This window comes from Ceratotherium simum, chromosome 21 (assembly GCF_057802395.1).
Source record: "Ceratotherium simum simum isolate JZ-2026a chromosome 21, ASM5780239v1, whole genome shotgun sequence".
Classification (NCBI taxonomy): Eukaryota; Metazoa; Chordata; class Mammalia; order Perissodactyla; family Rhinocerotidae; genus Ceratotherium; species Ceratotherium simum.
In genome coordinates, this window is record NC_141920.1 from 16,915,779 (window position 1) to 16,941,134 (window position 25,356).

General features: G+C 48.5%; 1 protein-coding gene across 1 annotated transcript in view; it reads left to right on the forward strand.

Moving 5' to 3' along the window:
• The first annotated feature begins 3,664 nt into the window (after window positions 1-3,664).
• JPH2 (junctophilin 2) overlaps window positions 3,665-25,356 on the forward strand; it is a 63,816-nt gene continuing 42,124 nt past the window's right edge. The window contains 1 exon segment of the mRNA XM_087445242.1: window positions 3,665-4,490. Coding sequence (XP_087301368.1) covers window positions 4,112-4,490 — 379 coding nt within the window. The 5' untranslated portion in view covers window positions 3,665-4,111.

Consider the following 25,356-nt stretch of genomic DNA (forward strand, 5'->3'; position numbering starts at 1 on the left):
GGAATTAAGGATGATTCCACAGGTTTTAATAAACTAGAAGTTGGCTGCAGGAGCAGATCTGGGAGGAGAAATTGGGAATTTGGTTTTGATCTTTTTGTGTCTAAGATCCTTATGAGAAATCATCATGTAGAGATGTTGAGTTGGTGGTTGGACATATGACTGAAGATCAGGAGAGAGGTACAGGCTGGAGATCCAAATTTAGGGACCATCAGTATATGGATGTTATTTAAAGCTATGAGACCAAAGAAGATCACCTCAGAAGTGAATGTGGATAAAGAATTGGTTAGAGGACCAAGCTCTGGGACATTCCCAAGGTATAGACGTCAGGGGAGTGAGGAGGAACCAGGAAAGGACTGAGTAGGAGCAGCCAGGAACAGAAGCAAGAGAGGAGTCCTAGAAATCAAGTGAAAAAGCATTTCAAGATGGGAGTTATCAGCTGCCAAATACCGCGGAGAAGGAAAGATTAGGAGCACCCACTATGTGCAAGCCCCAGGCATACAAAGACCAGAGTGCCAGGCAGATAGTAGGTGTTCATGCATTTTTTGGAATGAAGATAATCCTTGTTTCAAACAACTCAGAGTTTGGGGGAGGAGCCAGTGTGTGGGAAGGCACCTGACTCAGCCAGGAAACTCATCTGGGGAGGTGAGGCTTCTTCAGCTGAGTCTTCAACGGCTGAGGAGAACTCAAGTGGATTTCTGTGCACAGTCCTCTCTGCTCTGGATTTTCAGTTCCCTCCCCTCCAGGCTCCCTAAGATGCAGCCACCCCTGAGAAGTTGAGAAGGAAACAGAGGCAGCAAGTGACTGCTCCCTCCAACCACAGAACAGAACCAAGGAGCAAGAAAAGACCCGGAAAAAAGAGAATACGATAGCTACCTTTAAAAACAGTTTAAAATTCATTCCAGGTTTGGTAAATTCCATTCAGTCTGCAGAACTTGCTTTTCCAAAGGAAAATCTGTTGTCATGCACATATGGCCACAAGAGGTCTCCCTTTCCCTGAATGGCACGGGTTTAAAGGGCGGGGCAAAACGGTGAAGGCTGGTCAAAAAGCTTGATGCTGGTCAGGTGAGGCAGGCCCAAATTTGGCAAAGAATTTAATTACACTTTTAAGAAATTAAAGCGTCCCTTTACCAATAACATAGTTTATCAGTTTAAAAAATGAAAAACCACAAGGTAATGTTGAGTAAACACGGATTGCGAACAGTAAGGAGAGCTTTGATGTCAAGGACCTAATAGGGGTGATTCTTCCCTCTTTGGTGACTATTTTATTAAGCATGGTAGTTTGAAAATCAACTTATTATGTGAGAATAATATTAATAATGGCTAACATTTATTAGGTGTTTAGTGCATTCTAAGCCTTTCTACAGTATTAACTCACGTAATCCTTACTCAGTCGTATAAGGTAGATACTGTTATCCCTAATACTAATAATCCTTTGAGATAGGTACCTTCCCAGATGAAGAATTTGTGGCTTAGAGAAATTAATGATTGGTCCAAGGTCACACAGCTTGTGAGGGGCAGAACTGGGATTTGAACACACATCTGACTCCACAACTATCTACCCTACCCAGCCTATGGTAAATAAATAGATTCATGAATATATAAATATTATTCAGAAACAGTTTCTTAATTTGAAAACATACAGTGGTTCTTAACCAGGAATGAGAATCAGGTTCATCTGAGGAGCTTTCAAAAAAATGCAACGGTCCAAGCCTTCTCCCAGGACAATCTAATTCAGGAGGTTGGGGGTTGGGTGGGGGGTCTGGAATCTGTTTATGTTTTTTAAGTTCTACAGGTGATTCCTAAGTGTACCCACCCTTGGTAGGGAACCACCGTAGGGAGCTGCACAGTGGCTACATTTCTGTAGGCGGAACAGCTCACGAGGACACAGCAGCCAGCCAGCCTTAGAACAGGATTATGGTCATTCACCGGGCATTTAACTACAAAGGGTTTTGAACTCGGGCAACTCAAACTCCTCTAGCTTCCAGTTTGAGATGCTCTTTCCTCTCCCCTTGAGAGCAGAGCTGGAAAGAAACGTGTGATTCTCCAAAGGCCTCGGTGAGAAGTGGCAAAAGCAGAACTCTCGGGGGGCAGCAGTGTGGTGTTCTTAGAAGTGAATTGTGCAAGCAGGCTGCCAGTCAACCTGGCTGGTGGTGAGTCAAAACCCAGAGGATACAGTCTTTATCCACTGCTCTTTGCTGCCTGTCAGATTGGCACACAGCCAGTGATCGTGAGCTCAGAGGTAGGTGTTTCTACTTGGGGTGAAAGGTGAACACAGAAGGGGCTCTTCAAGGCAGGGGGCCATGAATGACAGAGGAACCAAGTCGTAAGGGCTGGGAATCAGCTGGGATGAAGGGAGAGAACATTTTCTATCCATTTCTGAAATAAGAACAAATCTTCTGCAGAGACTTAAGTCATCATGGGATTTGGAGTATGTCAGATAAATCTGAAGTCAGATAATAGTCTAATGTTCTCAAGTGCCTTTTTCTAGTGATTTCTATCCTCCCCCTCCCCATCTCTCTCTCTCACATAGCTAGCTTCCTGTTCTCAGTGGCTCCTACCTTTCCCAGAATCACCCTCTGCTCCTGTTAACCCTGGGCTCAGTTGGGATTTCCAGGCATTAGCCTTGGCCACAGCTTCACGTCAAAAAGATTTATTTGTCCCTTCTCTGGAGTTTGGTGGGAACCTGAGTGCTGAGCGTCCACCCAGGCCCTTCGCTCCTGACCCTGCCACAAGAGCTTCCTGAAGTCTGGCCTCGCAGGCTCTTAGGACACAAGAGCAAAAGAGAGCTTGGCAAGGGAATATTTTTAAAAAATCACGATCCTTGACTATTTCTGAGACGACCTCATTCCAAGACAGCAGGCAACCCTGTGTCTCAGAGATAGAGGAGGACGGGCTCCTCGCCCTTCAGAGGAGACAGAAAGGGAGCAACCGCTGCCTTTTGCACGGGGCTCTTCCCAGGGCTGGGGGCGGCGGGTGGGAATCTGGGGTTGTGCCTGACTGCTGGACTCCAATTTGCTCTGTCTTCCAGACTTCTGTTTCCAGATCCTCACCTCTCTTCCTGAGTTCCCTCCTCTGCTTTCAAACGCCTGTGTGAAACCATGCCCCGTTCCTTTCTCTTTAGGTCACCAGATTCCTTTATGGGGTTGGCAGTGTGCTCTACCCCAGGTCCTGTTGTGGCATGTGAGTGGCGGCAGGGCTGAGACTTGCCAACCTGTACGCTCTGGGGGATTTTAAGTTCCAGGACTGGGTGTTCCGCTGATCTTCCTTTCCCTCCCCTCCCCGATTCCTCTGTCCCTTCCTTCCTGCAGACTCCGGGGACCATGAAGGTGGAAGGGAGCTCTTACCCAGTGGGAGAAAAACCACCAAATTGCCTCAGCTGCTGACACTTAGTCCTCAGGGTCCCCTCCTCATCCCACCAGCCGCTCCCCGGGTCTGAAGCGCCAGCCCAATTTGAAGCACCCCTCCCACTTTGAAGGAGGCTGGGCTGGCCGGGGGGTTATTTTGGGAGCAGCTTCTGAGATCCAATGGCCTTGTTAGGGCAACACTGACCTTTCCATCCCAGGAGGAGGGCAGGACTGGAGAGGGGGCGGGGCGGCAGCCGGGAGATCGACAGCCCCGCACACCCACCGGGGTGCAGGAGAAGGGGGCCAGCGGGCTGCGGGAATTCAGCCTCGGGTTGGGGGCTGTCACCGAGGGGAACTTCCCCTCTTTGAAACGGACTGGGGACCCTTCCACCCCACCCCTTTCACTGTGCTTCTTAAAGGGATCACACTGTTTTTCCTTTGACTCCATGGAAGCCAGACTTGGGACGCTCTGTGGAGACTTTGAATCTTTCCCTCCCGCGTCCTCCCCAGCTGGCAGCCCTCCTCTGGCTGGTTGAGTGGGGGCCTCCCAGGCATGGCACTGACCAGCCGACCCAGTGCTGACTTGGCTCCTGGGCTGCTTCGGCCTCTGCGGGCATCTTGCTCTCCCCCTCCTGGCGCTCTGTGGCGGTGGTGAGTCGGGGGGCCCAGCCCTGAGCCCGGAGTGTGCTGGGAGAGTGTCGCCGGCACCCCCTTTGCCCTCTCCCCTCAAGCTGGAGGACAGTGAGGTTCTCAGGGACTATGATGAGATGAGTGGGGGCCGCTTTGACTTTGACGATGGCGGGGCGTACTGCGGGGGCTGGGAGGGGGGAAAGGCCCACGGACACGGCCTGTGCACAGGCCCCAAGGGCCAGGGCGAATACGCGGGCTCCTGGAACTTTGGCTTTGAAGTGGCGGGCGTCTACACCTGGCCCAGCGGAAACACCTTCGAGGGATACTGGAGCCATGGCAAACGGCATGGGCTGGGCATAGAGACCAAGGGACGCTGGCTCTACAAGGGCGAGTGGACCCACGGCTTCAAGGGGCGGTACGGAACCCGGCAGAGCAGCAGCAGTGGTGCCAAGTATGAGGGCACTTGGAACAACGGTCTGCAGGATGGCTACGGCACGGAGACCTATGCGGATGGAGGTGAGCCCAGCCTGGGGCCTGGGGAGCTGGGGCAGGGGCCAGATGGGGTGAGGAACACTGGTGGAGGATGGGAAGAGCAAGGGGCAGTGTGGCACAGAATCAGAGGGGCCAGGATGTTATTTGCTGTGTGGCATCAGGCAAGCTGCTCTACCTCTCTCAGCATCCATTTCCTTGTTAGTAAAGGTGGGGCCAATAACGGGGGATATTGAGAGGATTGGCAGGAGTGCTTAGTACAAGGCCTGCCATATAAATACACACTCAACACATACTCAATAAGATGTAACTGCTACTCTTTGCATGTTAGGTATACAAACCGCTGTGAAATATACTCTTGCTTGTGCTCTACAAGAATTGAGGTCTAAGCTCAACTTTGCCATGAAAATTATTTTCAAGCAAAAATTATGAAGTGTTCATTCATTCATCCATCTACCCACCCACCCATCAACTCATCCACCCATCCACCCATCCATCCATCCATGCACCCACTCATCCATCCATTGTCCATCCGCCCACCTACCCACCGCCTTATCCACCCCTCCGTCCATCCATCCATCCACTCACCCACTCATCCATCCACCATCCGTGTCCATCCATCCACCCAGTGACTCATCAACCCACCCATCCATCCATCTATCTATTCACCCACCCACTCATCTGTCCACCCATCCATGCATCTTTTTGTTCAGTGCATATTGCTGTAGTACCTCCTATTTGCCAGGCATTGTAAAAGGGTTGGATATAAAGGGGAATAAGACGCAGGCCATGGCTTCAAAGATAGGCATATAGACAAACAACCACACACAAGTATATAGAGAGTGCTGTGGCACAAAAGGACAGTTAGATGTGAGGAGACCAGGGAATGCTTTAGGAGAGGTGACATCTGAGCTGGATCTTGATGGGAAAATCTCATTTGTGAGGGTGAGAGTGGGGCAGAGAGGAAGGAGTAAAAAGCCCAGAAGTATGAGAGTACTCAGTGGGTTAAGGACATGGAAAGGGATTTTCTGTGGCAAAATAGCCCTGGGAAGTAGCAGATACCATCACCTCCTCCACTGGGTGTAACTTTGGACATATTGCTTCTCTGGGTCTCAGTTTCCTCATCCATCAAATGGGGTGTTTTAGAATATCAAGACTGCTTAAAATGTGGTCAGTGGACAGGCAGCATCACCTGTCTGCCAGTTAGAAATGCAAATTCAGGGGTCCCACTGAGACCTTCTGAATCATTCTGATTCCCATTCTCTGAGGGTAGGCCCAGACATCTGTTTGAAGAAGCTCATCTCGCAATTTTTAAATTATTTTTATTTTTTTTATTTTTTACACATTCAAGTTGAAGCAGTATTGCTTTAAATCAGGGGCTTGCAAACTATAGATAGTGGGCCACACCGGCCTGCTGCCTGTTTTTGTACAGTTTGTGCACAGAGAGTGGTTTTACATTTTGAAACGTTTGAAAAGAAGAAAAACAAAAGAAAAACACTATCTTGTGACAAGTGAAAATTATATGAAAGTCCCTACATAACATCCTCAATTTTGCCTCTTGGCCCACAAAGCCTAAAATATTTACTATTCGACTCTTTATAGGAAAAGTTTGCCGGCTCCTGCTTTAAATGTTCATTCAAGTTCCTTCCAGCTCAGGATAATTCTGTGAAATCTCCCTCACGTGCTCCATGGGGAAGAGGAGCTGACACAGATAACTCAAAACTATGGCTAATTGAAAAAATGTATTTGCTATCAGAAGGCATTTGTAGCATATTTGTCAGTAGTCTCTCTTCTTTATGGCGGAGGGCAGGAAGTGGGCAGACTGGGAGTGGGCTGGGGGTGGGGCAGGAAGGAGCACAGCCAGCCCAGGGTGGAAGGTTTGCTCAAGCTGAGGCCTTTGGGCAGACAGAGAGTGGCCTCGGGTGCAGGGTGGGCTCCTGAGGATGTCTGGCGAGGGCCCCTCCTTGAATGTGTCTGGATGTTAACAAAGCCGTCCCTGGAATTTCTGTGGGCCCAATGGCAGCTGCAAAGCACTGGCTGGAATTGGACAGAGCTGAGGAGAAATTCTGGCTCCACACTTCCTAATTCGGTGACCTTGAGCCGTTTGCTGAACCTCTGCAATTCAGTGCCGTTCAATTCACCAGATGTGTGTCGCCGACACTGCTTCCAGCACTGGGGACAGGCAGAGAGCAAGCCTCAGTTTCTCTGGCTATAAAATGGAGATGATCCTTGAGTGGCAGGCATCAATTACCTAAGCAAAGTGGTGCACAGTACGCATGTGCCGAATATTCCCTCATTTCCCTCTTCCCTCTATCCAAACCAAGGTGTTTGTGTGTGAGGGCCTGGATGTGAGTCATAGGGACACACATTTCTGGGAAACTATGGACTGATCTCCCAATATGTCTAAAAGAGGAGAAACCCATTCATTCATTCATACATTCATGCGACCAACATTATGGAGCATGAATTGTATGTCAGGCACCATCCCACAGCAAGTTCCAGGGGCTGGGGCAGTGAGCAAGCAAATTCCTCAGGGAGCTCCCTGTCTGGTGAAGAAGACAGAAATAAACTGAAAAACAAACATGTATGTAATTTCCAGAAGTTACTAGTGTTATGGAAAAAACAGCAGAGAAGGAAGAGGGTGATGTTTTTGGATATAGGGGTCTGAGAAGCAGGATGGCGAGGACTAGAGAGGGAGTCAAGACTTCCAGGCAGAGGGGATGGTGATTGCAAAGGCCCTGGGGCAGGACTGGGCTTGGCATGTTTGAGGAACAGCAAGCCCATTGGGGTGGCAGGCACAGAGTGAATGAGGGGAACAGGCAGGGGTTGATGTTGGAGCTGTGGGCCTGGGCCAGGTCACATAGGCTTTGCAGGACCCTGGGTTTCATTCTAGGTGTGTCCAGGAGCTCCTCAGGCCAGGAGACCGGAAGACCTGCTCCTCTGATTTGTCAGAGGCCCAGACTCTTCTCCCAAATGAGACAGCCCCACATCCAGAGGCCTGGAAACCTCACAGATCCTCTCTCTAAAGCCACACACGAGGTGCAACTCTCCAAAATTAGACGTGGCCACTGCTTCGGAAAATCTCTTTAATCAACCTGTCATCAGTTCCCTGAGGGTTTGTTAAGGACCTGCCCTTTGCCCCATCCTGGGTAGTGCTGAGGGGCATGTGGACAAATGAGATCCTGGGATTAGGAGTGGCTGGGAGTCGGAGCCCTGCATTATTACTCTGGCCTTACCATATTATTTAATCTCGTGGAGCCTTAGTTTCCTCATCAATAAAAGGGACTTATATTAATCTCTCATAAGATTTCTCATGGGATAAAGGGGTACTCGATAAATGGTACTTGCTATTATTACTATTAACTATCATTAATTCATTCAATAAATATTTATTGAGTGATTATTATGAAGCCAGCAGTATACTGTGCTGGGGGAGGGGTGTAGAAATGAACAGAATGGAGAAGGTCCCTGCCTTCCAGAGAATTTAACAGGAAATTGTACTACAGTGTGTTGGGTGCTAGGCAGGGGTGTACTGGGGACAAAGCAAGCAAGAGGCAGGCAGCTAACCAGACTTAGGCATAAGGGGAGGCTTCCTGGAGTAGGCGGCAAGCTGGGCTCTGAAGTTGGGAGTGAGCCAGATAACAGGGGTGGAGGACGGGTGCTCCAGGTCGAGAGGACAGAGTACACAAAAGCCAGGATACCACAATTGGCCACCCAGCCAGGAGGTCAAGCTGAAACCTGCATCTTATCTCCAGTTTTGGGAAGTATTGGTCCCGGGCACAATACATCCCATTTCCTCCACCCCCACGTGACCTCGTAGTCAAATGTTGCAGGTGACTGTCTGATCTAAACCAAAGAAAACAGCAGTTTTCCAGACTGGAGGCGTCGCCCATTAATAAGTGGTGAAATCAATTTAGTGGGTCATGACCTGCATTTTTTTAAGTGAAAAAATAGAATAGAACAGAATAGAATAGAACAGAACAGAGCAGAATACAATAGAATAGAAAACATCAGAGTGTTTCACGGAAAATAAGATAAAGTATTGTTTCCTGAAACATTTGTTCAGTTGGAGATATATGTAGACATGTATACATGTAGTGTGTGTGTATAAAAGTGTTTGTGTATAAAAGTGTTTGTGTTTATGTGTGTGTTATGATGGCAAATGTATTTCTTACTGCAGGTCATGGTCAGAAAGTTTGAAAAGCCCTGTCTAAAGTGACTTCCCCTGGCATCTCCATCCAAGCCCCTGCCATGCCTCCCTCCATAGACCCTCCCTCCCCTCCATGTCCCCTTTGGCTGGAGGTTAAGCTCTCCACTTCTCTCGGGGGAAGGGGAAGGTGGTGGCGAAGGCAAAGGAGCTCTGGCCTCCCCAACCCTGCTGAGCCTCCTGGCACCCCTCCCCCGCCTGTAGTCCTTATTCCTTCCCTGGCCATATATAGCAAAGCTAAAAATAGCTGCTGACTTAAAGCGCCAAAGCAAGTGTACACCAGACCCTTAAGTAGTAATGTGTAACGTGTTGCGTGGCTGCCTGGCTGTTCCCACCCCAGAGACCCAAAGACCCCAGGACTAGAAGGGCCATTAGTGTGATCTTTGCTTTCTGAGGTTCTTGATCTATGGCCCGTGCCTTGGCCTCAGAGGCCCATAACAGCCCCGAAACTGCAGGCAAGATGTGCATGTGTATGCGTGGACTATCTGTGTTTTTCTGGGAGGCGTTTCCTCAGAGAGCCATCAGCTTCTCAAAGTAACCTGGTGCTCAAACAAGTTCCAGAACCATTGATCTAGTTCAGTAATCCCATCCCCAAAATGTGCAGTGGAAAAACCAGGCCCAAGGTTGACTTTTTTTCCATAAAGCTAATAATAATAATGGTCAACGTTTTTGGAGTGCTTGCTCTGAGCCGTGCGCTGTTCTCGGCGTGTGACATGTGTTGTGTTATTTAAACCTTCACAACAACTTTATGGGGAAGGACTGTTATTACCCCTGTTTTACAGTCAAGGAAACTGAGACACAGATATTTAAGTATTCTCACTCACGGTCCTCTAGCTAGTAAGAAGCAGAGATAGAATTTAATAATAATAAGTGATAATAAAATATTTCACATTATAAATATTTTAATAAACGATAAACAACTATACAAAATAGTCAGGACTGGCTACATAATTTGTGAGACCCAGTGCAAAATGAAAATGCAGGACCCCTTCTTCAAAATCATTAAGGATTTCAAGATGGTGACAGCAGAGCATTAAGCCAAGTGCAGGGTCCTTCTAAGAGCAGGGCCCTGTGGCACTGCAGGGTTGAGTGCCCACGAAGCTGATCTTGACAACAGTAATAACTGTATCTACTATTTATTGATTCTTTACCATGTACCAGGCGCAGTGCTGAAATTCTTACGTGCATTCCATTATTTAGGCTTCTTTACAACTCCCTCATCTACTACACTAGTGGCTTTCAAATGTTTATGATTACGACCCACCATAAGTTATGTATTTCACATTGTAATTCTATGCATACACACACACAAATGTAAAACTGAAACAAATCATTACAAGACAGTATTTCCCTTCCTGTATGCAGGACTTGCTATTTTCTCTTTTATTTGATCCTGTTGATAGAATTATTATTCTATCTTGTTGAGAGAATTAAATGACGCCTTGATATACGTAAAGCACTTGGAACAGATTTTGGAATATTGTTAGTGCTTTTATTACTATTACGTGCTGAAAAGATGATATATATATTTTTTTTTTGTGAGGAAGATCAGCCCTGAGCTAACATCCGTGCTAATCCTCCTCTTTTTGCTGAGGAAGACCAGCTCTGAGCTAACATCTATTGCCAATCTTCCTCCTTTTTTTCTTCCCCAAAGCCCCAGTAGATAGTTGTATGTCATAGCTGCACATCCTTCTAGTTGCTGTATGTGGGACGCGGCCTCAGCATGGCCGGAGAAGCGGTGCATCGGTGCGCGCCCGGGATCCGAACCCGGGCCGCCAGTAGCGGAGCGCACGCACCCAACCGCTAAGCCACGGAGCCGGCCCAAAGATGATATTTTTATGTTTAACTATGACAAATGGATCAAAAACCCAAGCTTTTGGGCTCTGGATACAGTTTTCTTTCTCTTGCCCAAAGCTGGTGACTGAAGTTCATTTTAGCCCCACTGACTGAACATGGGAGCTGAATGAATTTGCCAGGATCGGGGCCTGAGCGATACCCGGTGTCACATTATCTGGGTCTGTGATGAGTGTTTCTTGAAGCAACTTAGCCTCCACATTTACTTATTTATTTATTCCCCAAAGGAAGGTCTTTTCTATTGATCTATTTCTCTGTCTTTGTGCTAATACCACACTGCCTTGGTTACTGGAGCTTATAGTCAGTTTTAAAATCAGGGTAGATCCTCCAACTTTGCTCCTCTTGTTTGGGTTATTTTAGGTCATTTCCATTTCTATGTACATTATAAAATCAGCTTGTCGATTTCTACAAAGAAGGCCTGCTGGGAATTTGATTAAAAATGCATCAGATCTGTACATCAATTTGGAGAGAATGGACATCAGAACAGCAGGGAACCTTCCAATCCATGGACATGGTATCTATCCCTATTTATTTAGGTGTTCTTTAATTTCATTAAGCAATGTTTTGGAGTTTTCAGTGTCTTGCATATCCTTTGTTGAGTAAAATTAACAAATATTTTTTTATAACATTGTAAATGGCATTTTAAATTTCATTTTTCCAATTGTTCATTGTTAGGCTATAGAAATACAGTTTTTTGTTTTTTTCTTTTTGGTGAGGAAGATCGGCCCTGGGCTAACATCCGTGCCCATCTTCCTCTACTTTATATGTGGGACGCCTGTCACAGCATGGCTTGATAAGCCGTGCATAGGTCAGTGCCCGGGATCCGAATCTGCAAACCCTGGGCCGCCAAAGCGGAGCACATGGACTTAACCACTATGCCACTGGGATGGCCCCCAGAAATACAGGTATTTTTATATATTGACTCTGAATCTTTTCACCTTGCTCAATTAAATTCTTAGTTCTAGTGGGATTATTTTGTTTTTGTTTTTTGGATTTAAAAAGAATGTCTTTTAATTGAAAATTTCTTGATTGCTATTAAAAATCAAGTGTGGAAATCCTAAGAGAGTCTGGCATACTGAAGGAGGCCTGTGGTACTTAAGCACTTGGGGCTTCCAGTAGCCAGATATGGGTTCAAACCCCACCTGTGCCACTTCTTAATTCTATGGAAGTGGGCACATTCTGCAACCTCTCAGCTTCCATTTCCTCTTTTCCATTAGGGATGTCGAAATCTCCCTCAAAATATGGTTGAAACAATGAAATGAGATAATACACAAAAAGTCCTTAGCATCATGCCTGGCACACACAAAATGCTGGAACATGTATTTTCTTTTCTGTATTTCCTTTACGCTCCAAAGGAGGAACTAATTCAGGATGGCCTGAACCTCAGCTATCCTTGTTTTGGGGAGAATATTTCAGCACAAAAACTGGATTTTGACATTGGAGCAGTGAATAAGCCTAGACTTAGTTCTGCCTTGAGTCCTGGCGGTGTGATGGAACCCATGCCCAGCACGATTCCATTTCGAATGTAGAATCAGCATCATTTAACCTCATCTTGAAAATCTTGTCCCAGTTCACAGCCAGGGGTCAGCATGACAGCTGGCTGAGTTGCTGTCATGGCAGCTTCTTGGCATTATCTGGGACCCCAGGGGAGCAGAGTGGACCCTCAGCAAGACAGGGAAGTGGATGTAATTAGTCTTTTCTCTCTGCGGCCTTGCTGTCTGTGATGCACATGTCCAGTTGGCCAGGTCTCCGCAGACGTGCGCCTGTCCGAGGCCAGGCCCTTAGGATTCATTGAGCTTGCTTGTTTCCAGGGCCTGCAAATTCCATGTCCCCAGCAGCTGTTCCCTGGACCAGCCCTTGCTGCCACACCCTTGTGAGGAATGTCGAGTCTCATTCTCTGCGGGCCCTGGTTGAGGGTGGGGTGCGGGGTGAGGGGACAGGGTCTTGTTCTCTCCTAGCCCTTCCTAAGCTGGAGCCACAGAGCAGGTGGGTGGTTAGGTCTGGTCACGAGTGAAGCAGCCCCTGCATAACTGAGCTCTGACTGGCCTGGACCCACCTGGCAAAATCCATAGAGCGATCCAGAGGCGGGGGGATCTCCAGAACCCCTTCCCCTCAGGCAAGTAGTGAGCACCTTGTCTCTGGAGGTGTTCAAGCTAGGGACAGTATTACTATGGACGATGTAGAATGGTGGCCACACACCGAGGCCTGAGGGCCGCACACAGCCATGAGGACATGCTGTTTGGCATGCACAATGTTTTTATTACTTTTATTTTTAATTGTTTGAATGCTTTATGGATAACATCTTATCAAATTGATCAAATTTCTTATCATTACTGACAGGACAACCTGACGGTATGTGCCCTGGATGGGATGTACAGAGGACAGAGCATCACCTATATAATATTCCTGCCAGGAGGGTGTGGAGAGGGGGTCGTTCTTGCAGAGCCTTGTAGGCCATTGTAAGAATTTGGCTTCTACTTTGAAAAAAATGGAGACTATAAAAGGGACATGATCTGACTTTGTTTGAAGGGATTCCTTTGGCGACTGGCTTGAGAGACTCTTTGGGGGAGAGGAGGTGGTGCAGAAATGGTAGAAGCAGGGAGACCAATTAGTGAGTTTATTTGCAGTAATACAGGTGAGAAACAACGGTGGCCCGGACCACCATCTTGTAGCAGCAGAAGTGGAGACAGGTAGTTGAACTCTGGATCCATTTTGAAGGTAGAGCCAATAGGTTTCGCTGTTGCATTAGGTAGGGGAGCAGGAGAAAGAGGCGTCAGGGATGGTTCCAAGCTTTGGCCTGAGCCACAGAAGGATGGCGTTGCCCTGAACTGAGATGGGATGAGGGTTGAGGAGGGAAGGTCAGGAGCTCAGTGTTGGACATCGTGGGGGAGAGATGCCCGTTACACATGCCATGTGGGCACAAGGGTTGTGGGCAGCCCTGCACACAGACGGGGGGCCTCCTTCTGAACCCAGACCCTCTCCGCTAGATCCCTCTTGCCTCCCCCACACCCAATTATTTCTGGTTTCCAAGACCTCAGGGCTGCTGAGCTGACCCAGGACCTGGTAAAGGGGCTTTGACTCTGGCCACAGGCCCCCGGGGCTGTCAGCACCAGACAGTGTCGCCTGGTTAATCCCTTGCTTCTTGTTTGAGCCGTGGGGCGTCATCCGGGGCAGCAGCCTCGGGATGTGGGGGTGGCGGAGCCCTGCAGGCTGCGCGGACTTGTCATCCACCTGCTGCAACCTGACCCTGCTCTCGGGAGCTGGGCACAAATGCCACCAGTGTCTCTGCTTTGGGTTGCCATTGGCGATCCTGGGAAACCAGAGACAGTGCACCTTGACGGGCGGCAGCATTTGGAGCCATGGGAAGGGACTTTGGTGCCACTTTGCAGGGGAGGCAGAGCAAGGCCTTGGGATTGTTACAGGAAAAACGGAATGCAGTCTAAATGCACACCCAAAGGGACGGTTACAGGGACTCCCCAGACCACACTGTGAAGTCCTAACGCCATTACACAGACTGGAGCAGACCCACCTCTACTCATATGGAAAGGAATTGAAGACATTTTAAGTGAAAAAGAGCCACTCAACAAAGACTTATTGAGTGCCTACTATGTGCTAGGCGGTGTTCTGAGTGGCGGGGAGAGTGCAAGAGTGGGGAACAGCTGACCCTTTAGTCTATTTGTTATTTATTACACGTACAGGCTTGTAAATGAGTAGAAAAGGCCCGGAAGGACCTAAATTGTTAACAGCAATTACCCCTGGGGAGACAGTACAGGGTTTTTTTAAATTATAAATACTCCTCTCTTTTTGAATTTTATGCAACAAGCATATGTGACTTTTGTAATTTTTTTAAAAGTACCCTCCCCCCAACACATAAACAACATTTATATACAGACATGATAAGAAGTCTTCAGGGTACAAAAAGCGTTTGGGCTCTCTAAGCAGAATTCTCTAGAATCTAGGCTCAGATCCCAAATGATCTCCCTTTGTTCCTTCCCACTCTGGGGAATTCAGCTCTTCAAGGCAAGGCAGGATTGAAAGGCATGCAAGCCAAGACATCTGTTCTTTAGTCCCAGCTGAGCTACTGCCTGGCTGTATGGTCTTGGGCAGGTCCCTCTACCTCTCTGTGCCTAAGCTTCCTCCTCTGTATCATGAGAGGACTGAAGCGCACTTACTCCTAAGGGTAAGCTGATTTTCTCTCACATGCAATATCGGCTAATTGACTGTGGCTGCCTGGAGACGTGGCGAGGGGAGACTGCTCGGCCATATCAGGATTGACTAGCAATGTCTGTTGTGGACACAGGATGGGGAAGAGGTGGTTCATGTGACAGATTACTTGTTGCCTTGGACTAGATGGTCTCCAAGGTCCACTCCAGCTGTGACCTTCTCGGGACTGAAATATTCTCACTTACCCCTGAGTTGATGTTGTCTATGACCATGGTGCCTATTTGCAGATACCAGGAACATGAGAGTCTGTATTAAATAGGGGTGCTGGCACCATCTCCTACTGGCTCATGAGAGCCCACTGTTAAATTTTCAGAAATTTTGCAAGCACGCTGTCCACCTCTTGGTAGCTTGACTGGCAGTGGTGGGAATAATTCTATGATGGAAATTGGCTAACACTAAAAATCATGGTTGTTTGTTTTTCCAAAGAGCTGTTTTACCAGTGTACCAGTGAACAGTATGCAAATATGAAATGCCCTTGTTTCCTTCTCACCCACATTTAGGGTGACCATCTCAGTTGCCTGGGAACTGTCCTGGTTTTAGTACTGAAAGTCCCGCATCCCGGGAAACCCCTCGGTCTCAGGCAAACTGGGAGGACTGGTCACTGCAGTCCTTTCCCGTGGAGTGAAGGGAGCCAGCATGAGTTGAGAGTCTGAGATCTCTGCTAGATCACCCAGGTAATACTCACAGCAACCTCACAAAATACACTTGCTCTGCTTACTCTACTGAGCGGAGATAGACTCAAAGAGAACTTGTCCAAGGCCGTGTACTCATTTGCTAATTTGACAGTATCTCCTGAATGCCTCTGTGTGCCAGTCATCACACTGAGTGCCAGGGATGCTGTGGTGAGCAAGGCAGCCTCAGTCCCAGCCTCAGGACATGCATTCTAACAGCAGAGACAAGCACCAAACAGTTATTTAATGACAACATGGGATAAGTGATTTCAAGGGCAAGTAGAAGAGTTTATGAGGGGTAATAGGGGAACCTAGCCTGGTTGGGTAATCAGAGAAGGCTTCCTTGAGGAAGTGATGTTGAGGCTGAGATTTGAAGGATGAATAGGAGTTAACCTGGTGACAGGGGAGCCACACTGTGCCAGGCAAAAGGAACATCAAATGCAAAGGCTTGGAGGTGGAAATGGAGCATGTTGTGTTCAAGAAAAGGCTGGAGCACAGAAACTGAGAGAGTGGGGTAGATGAGAATGGAGGGTTGGCAGGGCCCAGGTCATGAGGGCTTTGTGGGTCACAGTGAGGAGTTTGGGACTTTGTCCTTATGGTAGATGCTGCAGGACACCCTCAGACACCCCTCAGGACCAGGGTCCTCATCCCTCCAGCTGCCGGGAGTGTTGGCTGCTGATGGCTCCTAGCTAGGCATTGCTCTCTGTCAAAGGGAGGTGCCTCACTCTGGGGGCAACCCATAGCTAATGACTGGTTGATACAGGAGCACAGAGACCTGGCCTCCTTGCTTCCATTTTGGACAACTCTGAAGGGCCAAACCAGCTCCAGAGATCCCCACGGGATCAGCTGAGGCTCAGCTGCAACTGTTCAACTTCTTCCACTGTCGAATCCTTCTTCCTTCCTTACAGGTGTTCATCCCGAGAGCAGTTCCCGCAAAATCACCCACGTGTAATCTCAGTCTCAGAATTTGTTTCCTAGGGACCCGAGACAATCCTCCCTCCAGGCACTGGGAAGCCATCGCAGGGTTTTAAGTGAGGTACCCTGATCACATCTGCATCTTATAAAGGAGATGACTCAGGCAGCAGCGAAGGGTGGATTGAAGCAGGCATCAGGGGAGGTGGAGACCGGGGAAGATGCTGTTGTAGTCAACCCAGGAGAACTGGTGTGGCCTGCACTGGACGGATGGGTGCAGATAAAGAGAAATGGGGTGATTAAAGAGATATTCAGAATCAGGTCTATCTGTTTCCAAAGCCAAAGTAATTTCCATTATTCTTTGCTGTCCCCAAAGATGTCTTGACTTGCTTTCTCTGGGACACTGGGTCCATGGTCTTTATCAAGGTGGGTTAGAGCTGAGCTCTATAGGATGGTCCCCTATACGCAGGGCCATCTATATGGGTGTCTGTGGCATGGGCATGCCTGTTCACCACCACGTGCATTCCTGGTTTACCTGGTCCAATTTTGGTGTGCCTGGACAAGAAACACTGACCCCTGGACTCTCTGGTGCTCACTGCCCTACCTGCCAGGCTCCATCTTAAACCCTGTCTGAAATCTGTTGATGACACTTCCATGGTCCTGCCCAAAGATCTTGTGCTGACATCTGAGAGTATGTGAGAGGACTTGGAGAAGGATCAGGGAATCTCAGGCCATGAGACAAAATAGACAAGATCTAGACAAGATAGCTGCTGTCGGAGGGAAGAAGTGACAAATGTCTCCAGCAGTGAGAGTTTGGAGGCAGGAAGGTGGCCTGGGGAGGGTTCCTGAAGGAGGTGGCTTCAAAACTGGGCTTTGGAGGATTTGGGCAGACAAGGCTGGGAAGGTAAGTTGGGACCAGGTCATGAAGACACCAGGCTGTCAGGCAAGGACTTCCACAGGCAGTGGGGACCCCTGGGGAGGAGCTAGGCCTGATTCCTTCGTCTCCATCTCTGTTCAGTCCTCCAGGAACACTGACATCTGGACCTCAGACAGTTTCCTAGAAATAGGCAGGTGTCACTGGCCAGAGGGGACGGTGTGGTCAGTGTCCATTCTGTACTTGGAGGCAGGATCCCTGATCTGGTCCACATGTCTCTTCTCTGCTTCAAAGAGGACTCTGGATTTCCTAGACTCCCCTTGGGATTCTGAAATGGTCTCGCTTTCTTCAGAGCTGAGGTATTGGTGAGGACTTCTGAACCTTCAACTCGTAAGGGATGTTCTCAGATTCTCAGAGCTGCAGAGGAGAAAGCACTGCTCAGGACCCTTGGCTGTGACCACCACGAACTGCCACACTTGTACGATCATGAGAAAGTTGTTTAAATTCTTAGTTTCAATTTTTCCAACTATAAAATCAGAATGATGATACCTGTGTCTGTTAGGATTTTTTTTTCTGTCTGCAAGTAACAGAAAGCCCTAATTCCAAGCACTTTCCAACAAAAATATAAGGTGGGCTACACATGTAATTTAAAATTTTCTAGCAGCCCCATTAAAAAAGGTGAAATGGGGCTGGCCCCGTGGCGTAGTGGTTAACTGCACGCGCTCCACTGCTGGCGGCCCAGGTTTGGATCCCGGGTGCGCACTGACGCACCGCTTGTCAGGCCATGCTGTGGCGGCGTCCCATATAAAGTAGAGGAAGATCGGCACGGATGTTAGCCCAGGGCCAGTCTTCCTCAGGAAAAAGAGGAGGATTGGCATGGATGTTAGCTCAGGGCTGATCTTCCTCACACACACACAAAAAAAGGTGAAATTAATTTTAATAATATAGTTTGTTTAACCCATTATCCAAAATACTATCATTTCTACCTGTAATCGATATATAATTATTAGTGAGATATTTTACATTCTCTTTGTAAGAATTCTTTGAAATTCGGTGCTTTATAACCACACGTGTCTGGTGGCTACCATATTGGACAGCACAGACTTAAACATTAAGGATATTTATGATTTCATGTAATGAAGAATCCAGAGGTAGGGCCGTCTCAGGATTGGTTAATTTGGAGGCTCACAGCATCAACAAAGACCCAGGTTCTTGCCACTTTTTTGCTCTGCCATCCATAGAGTGTCAGCTTTGTACTCAGCTAGCTCCCCTCGTGGTCCCAAGATGGCTGCCACAGCTCCATGGGTCATCTCCACATGCAACAACCTCCAGCAGCCAAAGAGGGTATGTTTCTCTGCATGTTTCTCTTTATAAGAACTAAGAACTCTTTCTTGCTTCCCTCAATCCCCAACCCCCCTCAGCTGACTTTCCCTTATGTCTCAATGGCAAATTTCACCAAATGCTCATGTCTAATCCAATCACTGGCAAGGTGAAGGGACCTGAAAGTCTGGCTTAGAGCAATTAGGATTTACCCCTGGATTGAGGACCTTTCTCTGAGGCCCATGGAGGAGGACTGGACCCTGGAACAGAACTGAGGTTCTATCAGCAAAGAAGGGAGAATTGCCGTTGGGTAACCAGCAGTGTCTGCACAATACCTGTGGGCACATCAGGTGCTGAGGGCATCAGCTAGCAGGTTGACAGAAGAAGCGGAGCACGTGGTTGATTGGAGGTCGGTGGAGAGGTTTTACAGCTCGCACCCCGGCTGTCATCTTAGAACCCTCTGAGGTGCTTTAAACACTCCAGTATCCATATCAATTAAGTCACGATCTCTGGCCCGGAGGGTGGATCTTGTACTGTAGATGTGGCTTCCAGAAACTACTCTGTCTTGAGTATTTAGGGGTGTGGAGGCAGGTCTCACTGATGAACAGACCTGGAAACTTTCGTCCTCCCAAGGATGGAAGCCCTAAGGCCTCCTGAGTCAGGGATGTGCCCAAACCCAGGCATTCCAGGCACAAGCCTGCTGTCTCACAGCAACCAGACCTGGGCAGAAAGTCGGAGCTAGTCTCCTCCTCTCCTTCTGAGTTCTCTCTGTCCTCCCTGGCTCCTTGCCATCTTCCCAGTTAATCCTTTCTGGGCCAGCTTTTCTGAGCAAAGACTCTGACCTGCCCAAAAGCCGGCCTTTATTGAGCACTTGCTGTGTGCTGGTTGCTTCACAGATAGTTCACTTAATCTTCGGGCAACCACCCCTCCCCACACCACCGCCACCCAGGACCTGGGCCTTCATCACTCTGCACCACGGCTGGGGCTGCCTAACGTTGATTTTTGTGATGGTTGATTAAATCTAGACTGTCCCCGCCACTAGAATCCAAGCCCCTTGAGGGCAGGCGTCATATCTACTTATTCACCGCTGCATCTCCAGCACTAGCACTAAGAATGCAGGGTCCATAGCAAATACTTGTCGAAGTCAAAGGAATGAATGAACAATTATATAAAGTAGGTATCATTGCCTCCATCTCACAGAAAGACAAACTGAGGCTCAGCAGGCTTACATAATGCATGCACGTGTTAGAACTATTCTGTCTCGGAGTTAAGGTTAGAACCCAAGTTATTCTATGCTACAGCAGAAGGGCAACTGCAGGGAGAAGGTGATATTCAGGTTTTGTTAAATTCAGGAGCCCGCTCTGAGGGACAGAACTGTATTTACCAGGGTTACAACCCTCACCGGCCTTTTGCATGTCCTCAGTCATTCCCTGGGTTTAAGCTGGCTGCTGAATCTAGACTTGAACACACTGGCAGCCACTGCCAGTCATCATGGCACACTTACCGCGGGCTGAGTCCTGCCCCGGGTCGCCTGGAAGCACAGAAGGACGTCACCCAGGAGAAGACACTCACAGAGTCATCAGCTGCTTACCGAGGGCTTCCTTGGGCCTGGAAACTGTGCTGATTGCTGGGATCATAGCAGGAATAAGCTAGACATGACTCCCTCCCCCTTAGAAGCCAAAGCCTGGTAGGAAAGGCTTACAGTATACAAATATCTTAATAATTATTTAACCGCAATTGGAAAAAGTGCCGAGAAGTACAGGGTGACATGACATCCTGTGGCAGAACTCAGGGGGTAGGGGTCAGGAAGTCTTCCTGGATGAAGTCCCATTTAAGCTGAGGCTCAAAACATCAGTAGAAGTTGGCCAGGGAAGAGGGAGAAAAAGAGCATGCCAAGAAGAGGAGGGGAAGCAGGTGCAAAGGCCCTGAGGTGCGAAGGTGCGTGTGACTGGAGAGCCGTGCAAGACAAGACAGGAGAGGTGGGCAGGGGCAGCCCACGCCAGGCCTAGTAGGCTGCTGAGGGTCTTGCTCCTCACCCTGAGGGCAGTGGGAAGGCCTGCAGAGTTTACAAGGCCAAGTGAGGGGGCCAGCCCAAGGGGCAGCAGGAGGCACGTCCTTCCACAGAGGGCCCCTCACAGCCAGACAGCTGCTGGCAGGGTCCTCCTTCTGTCCCTCTTTGGATATGTTCTTCCTGTCCCCAGGGAGAGCTGTCTGTCTTAGAGAGAGTCAGGCTGGAGATGGCCCCAGCACTTGGCTTTTCCCCCTTCCCAGGGCCCCGTCACTCCCAGCCTCCCCTGGGTGTCTGCGCCTCTTGCCACTTGCTTGCAAATCTCCTAATATGGCCTGGCCGCTTCCTCCCAACTGGTGGCCAAGAGCCACTCTCCTGTCACAATCTCAGTTTTTCCTGAGCTTAAAGGGGCCCTGTCAGCCCCCCTCACGCCAAATTTAAGCTGAAAGGAGACTGGCTGATTGAATTTCACAGACCTGCCCACCCCAGGCAGCAGATGTCTTCTCTCTTTCCCCCACTTTACCATCTTCTCTGCCCTATTCTTGGTCACTGTCCCCTTTCACGTTTTCTTCTGTTTTCCGAGACAAGTGGAAAGAGCACAGCCAGACATGGATGTGAGTTTTGGCTCTGGCATAATTAGCTGTGTCCTTTTGCGTGAGTCTTTTAAGAACCGTTAAATACCTCTGCAGTCAGGTTCACAGAGCTGTTTTCAGATGGATAGAGCCGAAAGAAGAGAATAAACAGTTACGGAAAGCACGCTGTTCATTCATTCATTTATGCATTCGTTCAACAAACATGTATTGAAGACCTCTTTGGTCCTGTCCTAGGCACCGAGGACACAGCAGCGAACAAAAAGGAATGGGATCCCTGTCTTTATGGAACTTATATTCCAGTGAGGAGATGGTCAATAAACAAGAAAAACGCAAAATATGTTCTATTAGATATGCTATGGAAAAATAAAGCAAAGGGGGAAATATAAAACCTTGAGTGGAGTTTATGATTTTAAAGAGGGTGGTTGGGGAGGCTTCACTGACATGACATTTGAGTAAAGGCTTGAAGATGGTAAGGGAGTGAGCCATGCAGATAACTGGAGGAAGTGCATTCCAGGCAGAGGGAACAGCAAATGCAAAGGCTCTGAGGCAGGACCATGGCTAGTGTGCGGGAGGAACAGCAAGGAGGCCTTTGTGGCTAGAGTGCAGTGAGGGAAAGGGGAGAATGGAAGGAGGTGAGGACAGAGGAGTGATGGGGATGAGATCAGGAAGGGCCTTGTGGATCACTAAGGACTTCAGATTTTCCTCTGACTGAGAAGAGGCAGAGCAGGTCGTGATCTGACTTATTACATTTGAATAGAATCCTTGATGGGTGTGTTAGGAATCGATGGAAGAGGGCAAGGAGGAAGCAGGAGACCAGTGCGGCAGCCGTTATGAAAACCCAGGTGAGAGATAATGGGGACTCAGACTACCATCTAGTAGCACTGGGGGTGGCGAGAATTGGCCAGCTTCTAGATTCACTTGGAAAGTAGAGCTGACAGGATCTCCTGATGGATATTTGCAGGACACTGTGCTGGGTGGTTTTTTTCCTTAAAAGTTTATTTACAAATTATTTATTTATCAAATCAATTTTATCGAGGCATACAATACATTGCATTTTAAGTGGTACAGTCTTGACAAATGTACAGCTGTGTAACCACCAGCACAATCAAGATACAGAACATTTCCATCAACTCAGAAGGCTCCCTTGTGCCCCTTCACAGTGATCCTCCACCCCCACCCCTGATGACCCCAGAGCTGCTTTCTCTCACTATAGCTTAGTTTTTTCTAGATTTTCATGTGATTGGAATCATCCAGTTCGTACTCTTTTGTCTCTGGATCATTCACTTAGCATGTTTTTGAGGTCCACCCACGTTGTATGTGTCAGTAGTCCATCCATCCATGTTGTATGTATGAGTAGTGGATCCACCCATGTTGTATGGGTCAGTAGTCCATCCATCCATGTTGTATGTATGAGTAGTGGATCCACCCATGTTGGATGGGTCAGTAGTCCGTCCATCCATGTTGTACGTATGAGTAGTGGATCCATCCATGTTGTATGGGTCAGTAGTCCGTCCATCCATGTTGTATGTATGAGTAGTGGATCCACCCATGTTGGATGGGTCAGTAGTCCGTCCATCCATGTTGTATGTATGAGTAGTGGATCCATCCATGTTGTATGGGTCAGTAGTCCATCCATCCATGTTGTATGTATGAGTAGTGGATCCACCCATGTTGGATGGGTCAGTAGTCCGTCCATCCATGTTGTACGTATGAGTAGTGGATCCATCCATGTTGTATGGGTCAGTAGTCCGTCCATCCATGTTGTATGTATGAGTAGTGGATCCATCCATGTTGTATGGGTCAGTAGTCCGTCCATCCATGTTGTACGTATGAGTAGTGGATCCATCCATGTTGTATGGGTCAGTAGTCTGCTACTTTTTATTGCTGACTCATATTCCGTTGTGTGGCTGACCGCAGTTTATCCATTTACCAGTTGATGGACATTTGGATTGTTTCCATTTTTTGTTGTCTCCTTTTTAATCTTCTCCAAAACCCCAGAAAGTGGGTATTATTTTTCCATTTTCCAGACAAGGAAATTGAGAATCAGAAGGAGTAGCTTGTCCAAGGTTCCCCAGCTTAGACGATATTTGAAGCCAGTTTGTCTCTGACTCCACGTGTCTTTCTGTCCCCCTGCCTCCCATGCAATGTGACCCCGTGTGCATGAGCTGGGAAATTGGAACATACTGGTTTTCCATCTATCTCCCTATTTTTTTTCATCCGTTGTACCAGACTCTCCTTTCCCTGTTTTCTGCACCCACCACACAGTCCCCTTTGCCCCCTCGCCCAGCTCGAGTCAGACCTCAGGGCAAATCCCAGTTCTGCTCCTTCCTCAACGTGTGACTAGGGGCAAGTCGTATAACCTCTCTGAGCATCAACCCACCTGTGAAATGGAGATCATCTTGCATCTTCCTCTATGAGATCATTCCCAGTGATCTCTGCTCTCCCTGTCTCTCTCCATTTCTCTTTGGCCCTTATATAGCTGATATTCCATGATCATTGGCTGGTCATTGACAGGAGGGGAGGAGACCCCTGACGGCCCTCTTACTACCAGAGGCTCCTGCCTGCTGTCCAGAGGGGCTGGAAGGGCCCTCCCAAACAAATTAAACCAGAATTTCTAGTGGTGAGGCTCAGGGATCCATATTTTTTTAAAGCTTCCCTGGTGCTTCTAATGTGCAGCCAGGATTGGGAACCATGGGCTCAGAGAGACCTGGGTTTGGATCCTGCTTCCCTGGTCAAGTCATTTAACCTCTCAGACCACCAACTTCCCCTCCTGTAAATGAGCATCATCGTGGCACCTGCCGCACAGGACTGTGGAGAGGTTTCAGTGAGCCCTCTGCACCGTACATGAGCCTCACGGGGGCTCTTCATGCAGAAAGGGCTGGGTGGGGTAGGGACGGGAGCCTGAGCTGGAGCAGCCTGTGCTGGGGGGAGCCAGGCAGTGTGGACGTGCCATCCTTCGCCTCCAGAGTCACAGTCCCCCGATTCCTAGAAGCTCAGTGTCCCAAAGTTAGGCCAAACCTTAGAGAGCTTCATATCCAACACGTCATCAACCGACGGCAGTCGAGGCTGTGAGAAGAGAAGAGAGTTGCCCAAGGTCACACACGAGATGGAGTTTCTGGACAGGGTCAGCCAATCAATCAGCAAATATTTATGAAGCACCTGTATGTGCCAGGCACCGTTCCAAGTGATGCGGATACGTCAGAGAACAAAATAGGAAACATCCCTGCCCTCGTGGGGCTTCCATTCTAGCAGGGGGAGAAAAGCAATAAACATAATAAATAAGTCATATGATATGTTAGCAGGTGATAAATGCTATAGAAGAAAAAGGAAAAGTAGATCAGGGATATCTGGGTGCTGGTGGGGGTGCGGGCAGACTGCAATTTTAAATAAGGCAGTCAGGGTAGGCCTCACTGAGCAAAGACTTGAAGGAGATCTGGAGGACAAGAGTTCCAGGCAGAGGGACCAGCCGAGGCGAAGGCCCGAGGGGCAGTGTGTCTGTCGGGCTGAGCTTAGGTGTCCCTTACCTGGCTGACTGTGCAGGTACCTAGCCATCCTGGGTAGAAGGATTTGTTGAGAAGACAGCCATTTGGTTTTTTTGGTTAACCAGGGGAAAGTATCAGCTTGTGTTTATTTATTTTTTATTTTTATTTTTTGGTGAGGAAGATTGGCCCTGAGCTAACATCTGTTGCCAATCTTCATCTTTTTTGCTGAGGAAGACAGTCCCTCATTTAACATCTGTGCCCATCCTCCTCTATTTTGTATGTGGGACGCTGGCCCAGCATAGCTTGATGAGTAGTGTATAGGTCCATGCTCGGGATCCAAACCCATGAACCCTGGACCGCCGAAGCAGAGCGTGTGAACTTAACCACTAGCCACCAGGCCAGCCCTCAGCTTGTGTTTAAAACAAAGGCTCTGAATTTCCCCCCTCCATTCAGTGAACATTACGTGTCAGGCCCTGTTCTCTATCCCGGAGGTTCAAAGATGAAGGCAGGGCCTGGCTTTCCGTGGAGCTACAGCAGGAAAGAAAGACCAAGAAGGGGCAACAAGTGTGCGTGTGTGGGTGGGGGGCGGATGATGAGCTGGAGGTGCCTGTGTAACTTCAAGGGGGCTTCCATCTCCAGGCTGACATGTGGGGCTGCAGAGGGGAGAGGGAGGGATCTATTTTGGGGAGTCAGTGGGACATAGATGGCAGTTGTAAGAACACCAGATGATGCAATCACCCAGGAGGAT